General features: G+C 49.7%; 1 protein-coding gene across 5 annotated transcripts in view; it reads left to right on the top strand.

The window, feature by feature from the left end:
• LOC144152959 (copper homeostasis protein cutC homolog) overlaps window positions 1-7512 on the top strand; it is a 58905-nt gene extending 51393 nt beyond the window's left edge. For all 5 annotated transcript variants that reach the window (XM_077684556.1, XM_077684557.1, XM_077684555.1 and 2 more), the window contains one exon: window positions 7279-7512. In XM_077684556.1, the coding sequence (XP_077540682.1) occupies window positions 7279-7466 (188 nt within the window). In that variant the 3' untranslated portion in view covers window positions 7467-7512. The remainder of the gene's footprint in view (window positions 1-7278) is intronic.
• Window positions 7513-14870: the final 7358 nt, after the last annotated feature.

The raw sequence follows: 14870 nt of genomic DNA, 5'->3' as shown, positions 1-14870 counted from the left end.
AAGGTGTGACAAGCGAGTTGCGATGGGACGGGTCATGCTGGCTCGTTGGCTAAGCTGCTGGACTTGGTGGCTGCTTTTCTGATGGAGGCAAAAAGCGAAAAAGCCCTGTGTTGAGGTTTCGTGGCACGTTAGAGATTACTGGCAGATGGTCAACATTAAAGGGGTCGGGAAGAGATTTTAAAAAACAATGTGTTGTGTGGGTACCTATAAGTGTGGAACCTTGATAAACAAACATTGCATACCAGTTTCGTTGCCACGTATCGCGAAATAGGAAAAAAAATGCAGTTACAGCATCACCGAGGCTTTCCTCCTCAACTCGTGAATTGTGAAGTGACATCTTGCTAAGGAGCCAATCACAGTTGCCCCTCGTGTGCACAACATGTCGGCAACGAGCGACAACGGGAGATGTCTGATCTCTGATACGACCGATCAGCATGGTCGAACTTTCAATCAACAACGTGGGCGAGTGGCGCAGGCAGAAGTAGCCACGTTTAAAGTGAACTGGACATTTGTAAACTGTTTACGCTGTTTCGCATGTGTCTAAACTGTCGTTCCGCTCGCCAGTATTTGTGCAGAAGCTTGCCGACGTCTGTCTCGCATTGCCTGTAATGTGAGTTGTGTGAACGTGAAACTTCTGACCTGACGAGATAAATGACTGAAAGCTTAAAACGAGAATTTACTACATAAACACATTTATCAAAGGAATTTTGAGTACTAGTCAGAACTTCAAACCCACCCGTCGCTTACTCAAGCGCAAAAATAACTAGCGAGAAGCAGGGATACAGCGCCGAGTTGCCAAGTCCCACCGTCATGCAGTTTGATTGCTTTCCTGTTTCCTCTAATGAACAGTGCTGTTTATATTGTTTTGTTAATTTGAGATGCTCTCCTTTGCCTTACTGCAGAAGCGTTCCACAGTAAATTGGCGGTTAAAGCTCTGGGCTGATTAGAATCTATGAAAACATGCCACAGTGCTGGTTTACAAATTTGAAGTGGCTTTTATGCTGCCAGGCGCGCTTCTCACGTTGATGGTGTAGGGGCTAAGGTGTCTGTCTTCAATGCAGGCTGGCCCGGCGGCCTCAAGTTTGAATCGCACAGGGGGCACCTTTTTCTTTTTCTGGTTGAGCGGTTTTGTGCTGTTTGAGACATAAAAGGCAAGATTCGGAAGAGAATTCAGCAAAACAATGTGAACTTCAGCACGGAAACTCGCTACAAACTGTACGAACACCCGGTAGGTCTGAGTTTTGCTACAGTGGCTGCCAGACAATTGAAGCGGTCGCGACATCAGTCACACGGATAGAGAAGTGCTTACGACACTGAGTAAAGGATGCATTATTTTTAAAATATCGGGTCTGCAGCTGTACTGAACAATATACACTAAAACCGTTTAACTGGTTTAACTCCAGAATTCACTTACTGTGACGTCACTGCTAGTTGCGCTGCCGTCTGACGAAGCGTGCATGGTCACTTGCATTGCCTCAAAACCAGTATTTCAAAGGTGCCTCCTAAATACCATTGGGAAAATATTTGGGGTTGATGTTCTTAAAAGGCTGTTCAAGCAGACAGTATTAAGCAAAGGCAAATGCATTTTCTCTTCACGACCCCTCCTCTACGGGGTGCCTTTCAGCTCCTCCCAAAGTCTGATAATGCGATGCAAAGAGCGCCGGTATTGCCATCACGCTTCCTGTTCAAAAGTGAACTCGCCTGGGTGTACTCTGGCTTGAGCCTTCACTGTGCTCAAGTGGCACCTGTGTCCATGCTGCACACATTTTATTGGTTGAGTGTGCCGCAGCAATCGCCTGGACATTGCCGTTGGACGGTGAAGGATTTCTATCAGTGTGGTCATTCTCTGGACAACAGCTAGCACATCGCTCAGCGTGTCCTGAGGTGTTTCTTCCCGCTTCATTTTGTCTTCATGTGGCCAGTATGTGGAGCAGTGTGATTTCATTGTGCTAATTGTGGCTCGCCTACACTACTACAGAACAATCGTTCTGTATGCTTCTTTGTGTTCTATTTATTTATCTTGGATGTGTGCTCTGCTAATAGGAAAGAATGAGGTTTTTGTTGGATAAAGAGAAAGAAGCGTGCCACGAGCGCAGCCAGCCGGAGCTCACTCCACGGGGGCGGCTCACGCGGCAGTCAGTTCGCTGGCATCCTTGACAAATACTAAAGTGAGGCTCCGAAAAGGATTGTAAAATATACTCCCTCTGCCGGTACCTTTTTCGTATAACCAGCCTTTGCCAATTGTAAGTTAAATGAATAGGCCAACCGGCAAGAGTGGCATCCTTGACAGCTGGACTCCCGGTCTCCTTGTTCCCTTTCGCCACATGAATTGCTGGTGCCAAAACCCCCAGCCACCCGGTCTCGTTGACTGGCGCCATGGAATCGCTTCGTCGCCACCAGGGAGTTCCTCACACCACCGTCACGAAGATGACGGCACTCGACGCGTTGCTGCAGAACCTGGCGGCACCGACTCTCGACTTGCAGACGCTTCTGGAAATCATTCTTGACAAGCTGCGAGCCTTGCACGAGCTGGACAGCCAGATTTAGGCGACTCTCACGGAAGAGGAATTTTACGCCGACGTTTTGGATGCAATTGACTACGACAAGTGCATCTGCGCCCTTCGCACGCGCGTGCGCTCCGTCACGAGCCCGGCCCCTTCAGCCAGCACAGCTACAGCCTAGTCTGGTGAGCCTTGCGGGAGCGCAACTTCGCAGCCTCGACCGGGCACCCCTCAGGCAACGCAGGGAACCCGTTTTGCCACACTCCCGCAGCTCCAGATACCAACGTTCTCGTACAACCGACGCGACTGGCAAGGGTTCTGGGACCAGTACGATTCCAGCATCCACTCAAATGCAACCTTACCACGCATAGAGAAGTTTAAGTACCTGCTCTCGTACTTGACCGGTCCCTCCAAGGACGCGATCGATGGAATCGGGCTGGCTGACGACAATTATGACTTCGCCGTCAAGGTCATCACCAATCGCTTTGGACGGAAAGATCTTCTTGTGGACGACAACCTGGACGAGCTGCTCGCCCTGGATCCAGTGCAGTGCTCTTCTGACGTCAGCAAGCTTCGGGTTCTCTACGACACGGTCACGTTTCGCATTAACGCATTAGAGGGCCTGGGCATCTCCCTGGACCAGTACTTCCTCGTGCTCCATCGCGTACTGCTACGAACCTTGCCGCATGACCTGGGCCTCCTCTATTGGCAAAGGCTCAAAGAGTTACAGCAGTATGCATCTAAAGTCTCCGCGTTTCTATTGGCCAGGTCCCAGGAAATCAAAGTGATCGTGGACTTGCTCTGCGTGCCAGTGGAAATTCGAGAGGAGAGTTCGTCCGATCATTCTGTTCCGTCCACACATCGTGTCCAGGAGAAACGCCAGTCCTCACCTCTGCGTAATGATCCTCCAACGGCGATGACTCTCGGCTCCCAATGTCCGCCTTTGGGGAGGCCCAGGTGTTATCTTTGCAACACTCAGGACCATGTCCTCGCCCACTGCACGGCAGCGGTATTGCCCGAGAAGCGAAAGTGACTGCAAGCAAAGAGGTACTGTTTCAGATGTGGCAAGTGCATCCATTTCGCAAGACACTGCAGGTCAGCCAACCATCTAGTTTGCGGCCAGCGCAGTGACATCCGCGTCGACCAGGGAGTTGGGACTAATGCCAGTGTTCCTGCAGACGGGCTGTGCATGGGGCATCGGCACGGGCCGCCAGCTGCTCGTTCACTTTTTGTTGGGACTCTGGAAGTCAGCGGACCTTCATACGATGTGATGTAGCCTGAGCACTCGCTTTTCCTGTCACCAGAGTAGAACGTGTAATGCTTGCTACGTTTGGAAACACTCGCCCTAGAGCGCCGGTAACTTGCAACCGAGTCTCCTTGACTCTGAACAGCTGGCATGATGACCAACACATCACAGTTGAGGCCCTGCAAGTCCCCGACATCTGCACCGTCACACCGTCAGCAAAGAAGTACCTAGTTCATGCGATGGGTGATCAGGGTCAAGTTGCTGCTGATGCACGACTTGCGCCCACGTTTCGAGAGAACCGCTTCAGTGTGTTGAACAGTTCAGATGCGTATTGGAAAGTGACAGAAGGCCAAGTTTCGAGAATTTCTGTCACTCTCACAGCCACGGAGACGGTTCTGGGATGGACCATACAAGGTTCTCAACTCACAGCCCAATCCCTTCAATTGCTCCATCGAGCGCACTCCTTCTTTCCCTTGGGGAATCGCCCTCCGAAGACACCACCGGAGGCGTTGTCTCGTCGATGTGCCACCTGGAAGCTATCGGAATTCAGGACACTTCGGGAAACTTCGTGTTGAACGACCTTGCAGTACAACACTTCGAACATGGGATTCGCAGGCAAAACGTCTGGAAGCAAGTGATCATCCTCAATCAAGAGCCAGAAGTTGACGTATCCAACGTTTCATCCTTGCGAGATCAGTTCAAGAAACAGAAACTTGCTGTCAAAACGAAAGAAGGTGACCCATGCATCATGAAAGTGCTCGGTAAGCAGTGGAAACGCTCAGACGGCGGCATCCTGAGTGCGGACGATACCACCACGTTTATATGGGAAAAGCCTGTGACAGAGAGCGGAGCCGTGCCTGTCTACCCCAGTGCATTTCTGGCTACGCAAAAGAAACACATCCCTCCAGCAGAAACTCTGCCTTCCAGAACTTTTGTTGACTGGCAGCGAGCTCCGCCTACAGGCACACCACTGTCAAGCCATCGAGGAGTGTCGTCTTTGGCACCTTCTGAAACGGGAATACCTCCTGATGCTTCTATTCGCTGGTGAAACAACAGCGCAGCCACCAGCCAAGCTCCGAGTAGGACATGTCGTGTGTTGCGGGGCGTACTTCTACAGCACGCGCCCGGCTAACCACGAACACACACCACGCCGGTAACGGGCAACTGACCCCAAGGCTTTATTCACCTTTGAATATATACACATGGGCAACCGTGGAAGTGGTGCCCTCTCTCGATCAGTAGCACACACACCAATGGTCCCCGTGGGGCCATCTGTCTATATGAGCACACACTACATCGTGTTCTTAACACTTTCGTGACTGCGGAAAAATGGTTGTTTTTGGGGTTCTCCAGGAAATATTTTTTTCTTGTCACAGACAATGAGTGATGCTGAAGTGTAAGATACGAAATGATAGAGAAACAATGGGGGCTTTCTAACAGTAATAATTTCAAACAACAGATTTAATACAATTTAAAAAAACAAAACCAAAAAAAGTAGCAAGAAGGATAAAATGATGAAAACAGTAATGCCGCTTTGCACAGGGTACACATAATTTTTTTGACATATTCAATTTGAACATAAGGGTGTTATAAAGTAATACTGCAGAAATTAGCCCTGTAAGTACAAGAGTGATTTACATACATACAATTATATAAACACTAGTGCCTATTGGGTAGTCCAGGAAATATTTTTTTTCTTGCACAGAAAATGATGGATGCTAAAGTGTAGGTTATGATCTGATAGAGGAAAAATGGGGCTTTCCAACAGTAATAATTTCTAACAGACGCATTAGAAATTCTATCAAGAAATTGAGAAAACAAAAAAGTAACAAAAAATTGAACCTCAATGCTACTTTGCACATGGTAGACATAAACACGATTTGAAATATAGTTTGATCATAAAACGCTTGTAGAATAATACTGGAGATATAAGCAGTATATATTATAAACTGGAAATATAAACAAAAATATAAACATGAGCAGTCGCGCACTGCTTGGGAATGCTACGCCAAGTTCAACTCCGGGCCACCTGTGTAGAGAAGACTACTCTGTGCAGTCGGCACGAAATGGTCTCGCCCGAACAAAGTCGACACCCTGCTGATAAGCGCTGTGGCCTTTAGAACAGGGCCTGATCTGCTTACAACAACGCGCGCCCGCGACAGAGCGACCGGAGAAGAAAGCGAAACTCAAGGGCGCACATTTGGTGATGGTCCAGGGCAACTTGACGCACTTCCGGTGACCGTAGGAGAGTCTGACGAATCGAAGTTGTCTGCTGTGTCTGTGCTGCTACCATCAGGCACAGATTCGAGCTCAGTTACATCGGAATCCGCCGAAATTCGCCGTTCGCGCGAAGCATCGGCGAGCTGCGTCGACACTATAACTGAAACCACGTGAGCTCGCCTCCCCGCTAGCGAAGGACATTAAAAAATCCCCCACGTGGCGGAAAACTTAAACTTGAAAGTGAAACTGATGTCACCACTGGTGTCACTGATGTCAGTTCCTCCTTTACCATTTGAATGGCTTTAGCGTTCCAGAAGCGCTCGGAGAACGCCGAAATTTGAATTTGTATTCATCGATAGCATACTATCAATGGAAATAGGCGCGGTCACGAAAGTGTTAAACGACAATTCGCTGCCTGCCTTCTAGCAGCTTTCCGGCGTTCTTCACCTGTTTGCCGGACGCGAACGATCATGTTCACTCCGCCTGTCATCAGGACTAAGATACGGCAACCGGTGTAGCAGATGTTATTGTAAAACAAGTCCCTGCACACCTTGGGGGCCACTGGAGTGTGTTGTTGAATAAAGAGAAAGAATCGCGCCACAAGCGCTGCCAACTGGAGCTCGCTCCGCAAGGGTGACTCACGCGGCAGTCGGGTCGTTGGCATCTTCAGTAGCTGGACGCCTGGAACGCAGCTCTTTGCTGGGAATGTGCCGGTTGCAGTCTATAAAGCTGAATGGGGTCTCCACCTACCGCCTCTGCTTTGCCCACAATCTCCCGAGCCCTGTGGCACATGCTTACAATCCAAAATGAGCGCTGCTCAGTCGTTGCCAGTCTTGCATGCTTCAGTTTTCCTCTCTGTGTTTCTGGTGCAGTACTCTTCATGCTGCAGAAATTCACCAACTGGCACAATGTTTCCCCGGCACGACAATACGTGCCCTTCCTGTTTCTGGTTGCCTGATTTTGAATATCCAATTGCTTTTTAAGCAAAGCTGTGCCGCTATAATTGCATGCGCTAGCTGCCAATCAGTGCACTGAAACATGGTACTAGCGGAGCAAGCAAATGCCAGCTGGCGGTCCAGACTTGGGTAGGCACTAGCTAACTTGAAATGCACAGCTGGAGAGAGCAGGGACCAAGGAGGGGGGCTGTGTCGTCTGCATGTGTTCCTCTTGTGTGCATGGCAGACATTTCTGCCTGCTGTGATCACATGCAGCTCACATGCAGCAGAGCATGCAGTCGGGCTGGCTGAGGGTTGAAGCGCTCGCAGAATGGACAGCACAGTGCATATTTTCCTTGCTCTTCTCTTTCTTCAGGCGGGGGAGTGAGCGAGTCGAATGTGGCGCGGCTGTTGCAAGTCACGCAAGTGCGCGCCGTTCACGCCTCTGCCAGCAAGCCTGTCCCGCTGCCAGACGCAGCCGTGTCCTTTGGCGAGCATCGCATCTGTAGCAGCGAGCGTGTGCGCGCTCTCCTGTCCATCATTCGGGCCCAGCAGCCATTGTAGGAGCCCTGAGATTTGTACATGAATAAGTAAAACAGAGTCTTTTGCACTCGTGTTGCTGCTTTTTGTGAGCCACAGGCAGCGAGGGGCAGGTGGGCATTCCTGTCCTGGCACAGTGGCAAAAGCACGTCCCACCCGGACATTTTCCTATGTGAGTAGGGTTGCCACCTTACTCCGAAACAAAAAAAAACGGCCCTTGGGGCAGGGTGCGGGGGCGACGTGGTGTATAGAAGGTTGAATTTGTGTTGATAAAAAGGCGTTTTTTTACATGCGTAGCGTTTGTAGCATTGTATTGTAGCGTTTTCCTAGAGAGAGATCAACATAACTTTTGTACTGAAAGTGATTGAGACTTTGGTTATTGGTCTGAATGTGCTGCACTGAAAAGTAACCGCCCTTGCTGACCACGGTGGTGGCATTTTGTTGTGTTGTTCCTCCTCTTGGTCCCCCTCCATCTCAGGGAGTGCGGTTGCCCATGTTTTTTCTCTGCTCGCATGTCTTTGTTCAGCTTGTCGACACATATTTATCATTGCAGTTGGTGAATTAATGCTTGTAAAAGGCCAAAAAAGACATAATCGCAGCACAATGGTCAAAATGGCAGCATCTCCACTCTGTGGATGATGGCGAGGGTGCGGAGTACGGGGACTCAAAATGACATTTAAGTTGCCCCCAGAGTGACATCCGATTTGCACCCCGACCATCATTCGATTTGAGCCGTGAGTTTCACCTTTACTATTCCCTAAATGAAACTGCAACTCACGGTTCAAATCGATTTTGCTTCGGTGGTGTGCGCACGGATGGACTCGGACGGACATTGGGAGGTCCTAAGGTACTCCGCACCGTTACAGGCGAGGTAGTAAGCCGTTTGACTCTCGATCGGGTACTAACTCGCGGTCCTAGCCCAGTGGGTGAGATGACTGACACAAACTCTGCCTGGTCTACCACATACAGACTCAAACCCTGCCGGTGCCTGTGTGATTTTTTGCAATTGTAAATGCTAAGCGCACAGACGCAGACTGACATTGTGCGGTTCTAAGGTATTCCGCACCTAAAAAAATGGCTAATGACGGCCGGTTTTAAGTACGAACCGGCAACTGGCCCACTGTGAAAAACCGGTCGGGCCGGTCCAAAACCTGCCAGGTGGCAACCCTATCTGCAAGGGCTTGGAGCATGCTGTGACTACCTGTGCTGCCTTCAAGGTGTTGCTGAGGGGGCCTGGGAGGGCTTCATGAGACACAGCCAGAGGTCTGAAAGACTGCAGGCATGCCCCGGTTGTTAGCCTGAAAGAGGGCTGCCTATTTACTCACCAAATTTGATAAATGACCAATAACGTCCTCGCAAGGAGGTGATTCTGCAAGTCTTTTTCGCGACCTTGCATTGCCACAAATCTTGTGTTACACGTATGTGATTACAATTTTTATTTCTGTACTTTGCAATTGCCCGTCTATACTTTTTCTAGGTATTTTCTTTGTATTCTGTTCTTTGGATGCCTTTGTAAAACTGTGTCTGGTTTTTTCCACAAACATCCCTCAATCGTAATGCCCTCTTGGGCCCTTAGGGCCCTTAAATGAGTAAAAATAAATAAATAAAAGGTAAAAATGCAGCTTTGGCTGGTTGATGTGAGTGCCACAATGTTTAAGCCTGCTGTGACAAACAGAAGCTTTAGTTTTTAAAGACAAGCTTTAAAGACAAGCTTTAAAGACAAGCTTTAAAGACAAGCTTTAAAGACAAGCTTTAAAGACAAGGCATGCTTTAGTGCTGGATTAAGGGGGGCTAAAGACGCTGCAGATCAGGGACTTGTCTCAAAGGGCTGGGGAAGGGGCCCATTTATTCTAACTTGCTTTATAAACATACTGGGAGAGAAAACCCCCGCAGGTACTTTTAAGGTATTCAGTGACGACTGGGGTTCACCCGCCTGCCAATAACTAGACGAGGGCGCTTGGCAACGGCACAAAATATTCTTCAACAAACACACGCACGGTTGCCAATTACAAGTCAAAGCTAAACAACCCTAAGAAACGCTGAAGGTAAAGAAAACACAATGAAACGTCTCCACCAAATGTTTTCGGAGATACGCGGGGCTCGTGGGTTCTGGTGACGATGCGAGGTGAGGCGTCGCGGTGCTACGACAAAATCTTCTGCCGAGGAAGACGCACCGTTGTCCTCGTTGACAGCGGTCTGCTTGGCCCCCGCTCACGATTGGGGACCTGTAGAAGCGGGCAGGAGGGAACCGGCCACTGCCGGTCGTCCAAGAGCGGAGCACGCCAACGCTGCGCGCCTCCACCTCCAGGATGCCAAGGCGCCAGGTAGACCGGGTCCCAAAAACCCGACGAGCTTCGAGTCTTCCACCTGGACAATCCTGCTATGTCCACTCCTCCCGGCTTCCTCCTCCCATTCCAGCCTGGCCTCCCCAGCTCCTTGCTTGTGGCCACTTACGATTGGACCACGTCATTCCCTCACGTGGCTTGCTGCCTATTTTTACTCAGCGCAACCACACTTGCATTTGCGCCACGAACACTCTGAAGGGATGTTTCGGTCACGCTGTCTTCGTCGTCACACCGAGCTTTCCACCTCACACATACCCACGAATAATGGAATTTCAAGTGATGTGTTTGAAGTGAGAAAACCAGAATGAGGAAACGCTGCCCCGCCGAATGTAACTTGGTTGAGGCCATCAGCCCGTGGTTAGGCCCGCCGGCTTGGCCTAGCTCTGAACTCGCTCGACCAACGGGGAGTTGCAGGTTTTGCGATGGAGCTTCAACGTGGCCCTACAAAAAAAAATTGGCTGGTGATTACGATACTCCTAAATGCGACATTTGGGCGCAGCGCTGAGGCAGCACTCACTCATGGGTTCTCTTGACGGCAGCTCTGCGTCGGCGGCGCGAAGTGCGTCTTAGGAAGGGACCGCGGCCCGCGTCTTAGGCAGTGAACGCACACCATAGACACGTGCACGCCCCCCTCACGTTTTCGCCAAAGGTCGCGCCATCGAGCGCCTCGTGAGCTGATTTGGACTCCTGCCCACACTGGGCTTGGGGGTAACGAGGTGGCGCACACGACAGCCCGAGCACTCACCTACCGGGCTTGCCCCACCTCCGTAGCCTCTCACGGAGCCAGATCAGTGTGAGATAGCCTATTGAGCTACAACAAAATAACTACTCATTACTGCCTCTCTCGCCTCGAATACCCACCGTCCCACCCCTCACTGACGTACACGGAAGAACGACTATGGAGGCTTGCACAGACCGAATCCCTTCCCAATAGGGCCCTCCTCCATCACATACACCCCTCAGTTTATCCCTCTCCCTTTTACCCACTACACGCAGGCAAGGCCACGGTGCAACATCACATGTGGGCCTGTCCATATGATCCCCTCCCTCAAATTAATTCCTCTGAGCTCTGGGAGGCAGCGCTGAGCTGCTCTGACCCGGAGAGAGATCATCATAGCCCGGGCTGCGAAGGTCGCCGCACAGCTCCGGCTGCCCGGCCACCTCCCTCGTTTAGAGGTCTTCTTTAATGAAGTGCCTCTCTCTCTCTCTCTCTCTCTCTCTCTCTCTCGTGCGGGCACAGCATACTGCCCCCTCCCCTCCCCCACCGCACTCTTCTGGAGAGTGCTGGCTCGCGCTGCCATCCACTCTTTGGTCTTCCCATTGTTCACTCTGTTGTGACGACGGCGACGCAGCTCAGCCCACAAACGGCGACAGAGGGCTGCGCCCTAAAAGTGGCACGCCTCTTGTGTTGGTCGTTTGTTTCAAACGCTGTGGGGATTGCCCGGTGCTGGAACATGTGTGTGGGGATTGCCCGGTGCTGGAACATTGACTATATGAAATACTGTTTAGCCTCGTTACCACAGACCATGGTAGTGATTGTTATGAATGGGCCATGGACCACGCAGGCAGAGTCGAACACTGTTAACACATCGAACACTATATTTACAGGATGAAGGACAAGCACAAGACGCTGGACGGCAGACGTTTATTTTATTTATTTATTTATTTATTTATTCAATACTGCCAGCCGCCCTTTTGCAGCCAGAGCAGGAGTGGTACAGTGCAGAGTACGGACACAGTTTACACGCGACCAGTAACACGGCCCGCGGTTCACAGGGAAGCAATAATGCAGTAAGCTTACCGAGTGTTACGACACACAAGTGCACGCAATCAGTACACGGCCCACGATTCGTAAAGCAGCAGTAATTCTCGTTACAAATGAAATGCTTACATGAGTATACAATAAAACCGGCAATGCTAGTCTAATGCAAAACACAACAAAGTACACTACGCGCATTGCCCAGGAAGTGCGACAAAAAAATATCTGACGTTGCCATGTAAAGATCGGAAAACACTGCGCAAAACTGCGTTAGTGGCATGGTTGCAAGCTAACACGTGTAATACATTAGTTCAACAGAACAGAAGGGGAACAAGACTAGCACTTCAATCATACACAATTTTAAACAGCCGTTGAAAAAACATTTTGATTAGTTATCTTAGTAACGTCGCGTGGCAAAGTGTTCCATTCTGCTATCGTTCTCGGGAAAAAGGTTAGACGGTGAGCGTTTGTTCTCGTGAAAGGCATTAGGATTGTTTTGTTGTGCTTGTTCCGGGTGGGGCGTGACATGTTGAATTTCAGGTAGGTATTGAAGTCAAAGCTTTGAATAACCGTTGACTATGCTGTGTAATAATTTAAGTCGATGTAACTTGCGGCGGGACTCTAGTGTTGGTAGGTCAGAACGCCTGCGCAGTTCTGTCACGGATACTCGCCTGCTGTATGCGTTGTGAATAAATCGCAACACTTTCTTTTGTACCCGTTTGAGCATCGCTGAATCCGTCTTTGTGTGTGGGTCCCAAACGTTATAGACAGGACGGGTTTCGGTCACACGGGAGCGCAGTCAGCAGTTCGAAAATAGACCCGCAGTTCGGAAGGTCCGAGGCAATGGCCGGTAGTGATTGAGCTCGCATTCCGCCGCGATGTGTTCCTAGCTACTCAACAGCAGGAAGAGACCATCAGCAATTTGCGCACCATTGCCGCAATGACGGTGCCCAGACTCGTTCTCACGTCTTGACGGAGGGTAGCAATGGTCTTGTTTCAGGTGGCCCGTGGGCCAGGCGTCCCATGGGGTCGTTTCCGACGTAACCGCACCCTGTCTCGCCGTCTGCCTTCCAGCCGTCGTCCGTCGAGTCCTCGCAATCACTCCCGCGCGGCCCCTCTTGTCATCGTCGCTGTCGTTCTGGCTGGCTCACTTGCGCGGCCAATCACTCACGTGACCACTCATGACAGTGATCTTCCGTCTGCTATAAAAGAAGTATGAAACATCTAAATGATATTACTATGGGCTATTACGGGATCGTGGATATAGTCTGTTGTAACAAGGCCAACAAACCTTCGAGATGACATGGGTTGTTCAATGGTTTCATCTTCTTGCGACACCATGAAGGAAGTCACAAAGGGAACCAGCCCCTGAATCTTTCCATTCAGCTTTACTGTAACTACCGTACTTACCCGATTCTAACGCGCACCTTTTTTCCGCAAAAATAGGCCGAAAAATCGCATGCACGTTAGAATCGGATACAAAACCGAAACTGCTTAAACAGCTGAAATTTTGTTCCACCCATCGCCATCGCCAACTCAAGATGGCGCCAAGGCTTCTAGCAACAATTTTTCGGATCTAGGCGCCTAGGCCTTTCTTTCGGCGTTCACACAAATCGTCAAATTATTCCACTTGCGTGCTTGATAACAGCAATGGCAGCAGCGGCAACGAAGGTGCGCCGCTTCCTCGGATTACGAGCGGCTCCCACGCGTTCACAACGAGCAGTTGGCTGAAGCGTATGCCTCTGGAGAAGCTCGCGGGATAGGCATGCGAGGCGTGGGCCACGATCCCATGGAACATGGTTGAAGGTTCGTTCAGAAGTGTGGCATCGCAAACGCACTTGACGGCACCAATGACGAGATGTTGCGGTCAGCGGAAGGCGACAAGGAGCTCTCGGAGAGCGACGAGGAGTGAGATGAGTGAGATTACTTCGGGGAATAAATCGCCCGTTTCTCTCGCATTCGTTTTTCTTGCTCACAAAGTTCCTTGCGCGTTACAAACGGAGGTGCAAGTTTTTTCGGTTTTTTGCCTGGAAAATCGGGTGCGCGTTAGAATCGGGTGCGCGTTAGAATCGGGTAATTACGGTACTCTTCCACTTCTCCCACACTTGCATTATTATTATGAATATTGAGAGACGATGGCCAGGAACGGCGTTTATTGAAGCGTTCTGGCAGCAAGAAGACCAAACACGCGGCGATGATGATCACGTGCATAGATGACGGAGAAACACTGCCGCATGGGCTGGTCCTAATGGCTATGTACAGATGAAGACGAAGTGCGGGAATTGTCTTCCGGAGTTCTCCATCGCCAGGAGTGTGGTAAGGAATGCTCACAATATAAACGAAGTGCGAGTGAAAGTCCCATTGCTAAGCTTGGAGATTTAGCCATCTATATTTATGGGGGCATACGTTTTTCTGTTTCAGTGAGCTTACTTTTCATATATAAACATGTGATCTGTTGTACTTTAACACTGTTAAATTTTAAACCCCATCACTTGACTTCCAAGACATCACACTTATACATACTGGCTGCAAAATGCTTCACTTGGACAAGTTCATGATTATTTTCAATTGTTTCAATTTGTTTTTGCTCCATCATTCACCGCTACTGTAAAGTAGAAACACAAACACTACAAATGTATGAAATTAAAGGTAGTCTGCACTTGGAAAGTCCACTGCAGAGGTGCAAAGGTGGACGTGCTACTGGTCTGTTATATCCAAATGTGTGCTGTAACAGAATCCGCAGTAAAGGAAGTTTAATTAATGGCACAGATAGGAATAATTAATGTAGCATCGCACATCAGTAGTATGTTGTATCTGTTGTAGGCAGATCTGTTGTAATGGGGTTGCAATATGGGTTAGCTGCAGTGTGTGGGCATGGAAATAGCACCCGTTTTGTGTGTATCTGCCTCATAGATGGCAGAATGGAATGGGAGTCTGAACCAGAGGTCGGCCAACTCACTCATGAATCTACTCTCTCAGACTCATTTGGGCTCAAACTCGCGCATGAGTTTGAGTAAGTTTGAGTCCAACTGAGTTTGAGTACGCCAGAGACCGAGTGAATTCTGAGTCCATGTTGAGTTTGAGTACGTTTTGAGTTTTGAGTATGCGACTTGACATTAACACACCTTCAAAAAAAGCGGGCACCGCGTGAACATATTTTCAGGAGTTTTTACGCACTAAACGAGAAATATGAAGACGTCACGGCTTTCTACACCGGCGGTTCGAAAACATATGTTGGGGCTGCAGTAGTGCAAGGGAAATGGGAAAAGCTGATCAGGTTACCTCAGTGCGCCTCTGTTTACACAGCGGAATGGTACGCCATTG

This window comes from Haemaphysalis longicornis, unplaced genomic scaffold, assembly GCF_048455015.1.
Source record: "Haemaphysalis longicornis isolate Haplotype H1 unplaced genomic scaffold, Haemaphysalis longicornis Haplotype H1 scaffold_9, whole genome shotgun sequence".
NCBI classification, from domain to species: Eukaryota; Metazoa; Arthropoda; class Arachnida; order Ixodida; family Ixodidae; genus Haemaphysalis; species Haemaphysalis longicornis.
Note: the sequence above shows the minus strand (reverse complement) of the source record. Positions and strands in the feature narration are given on the sequence as shown.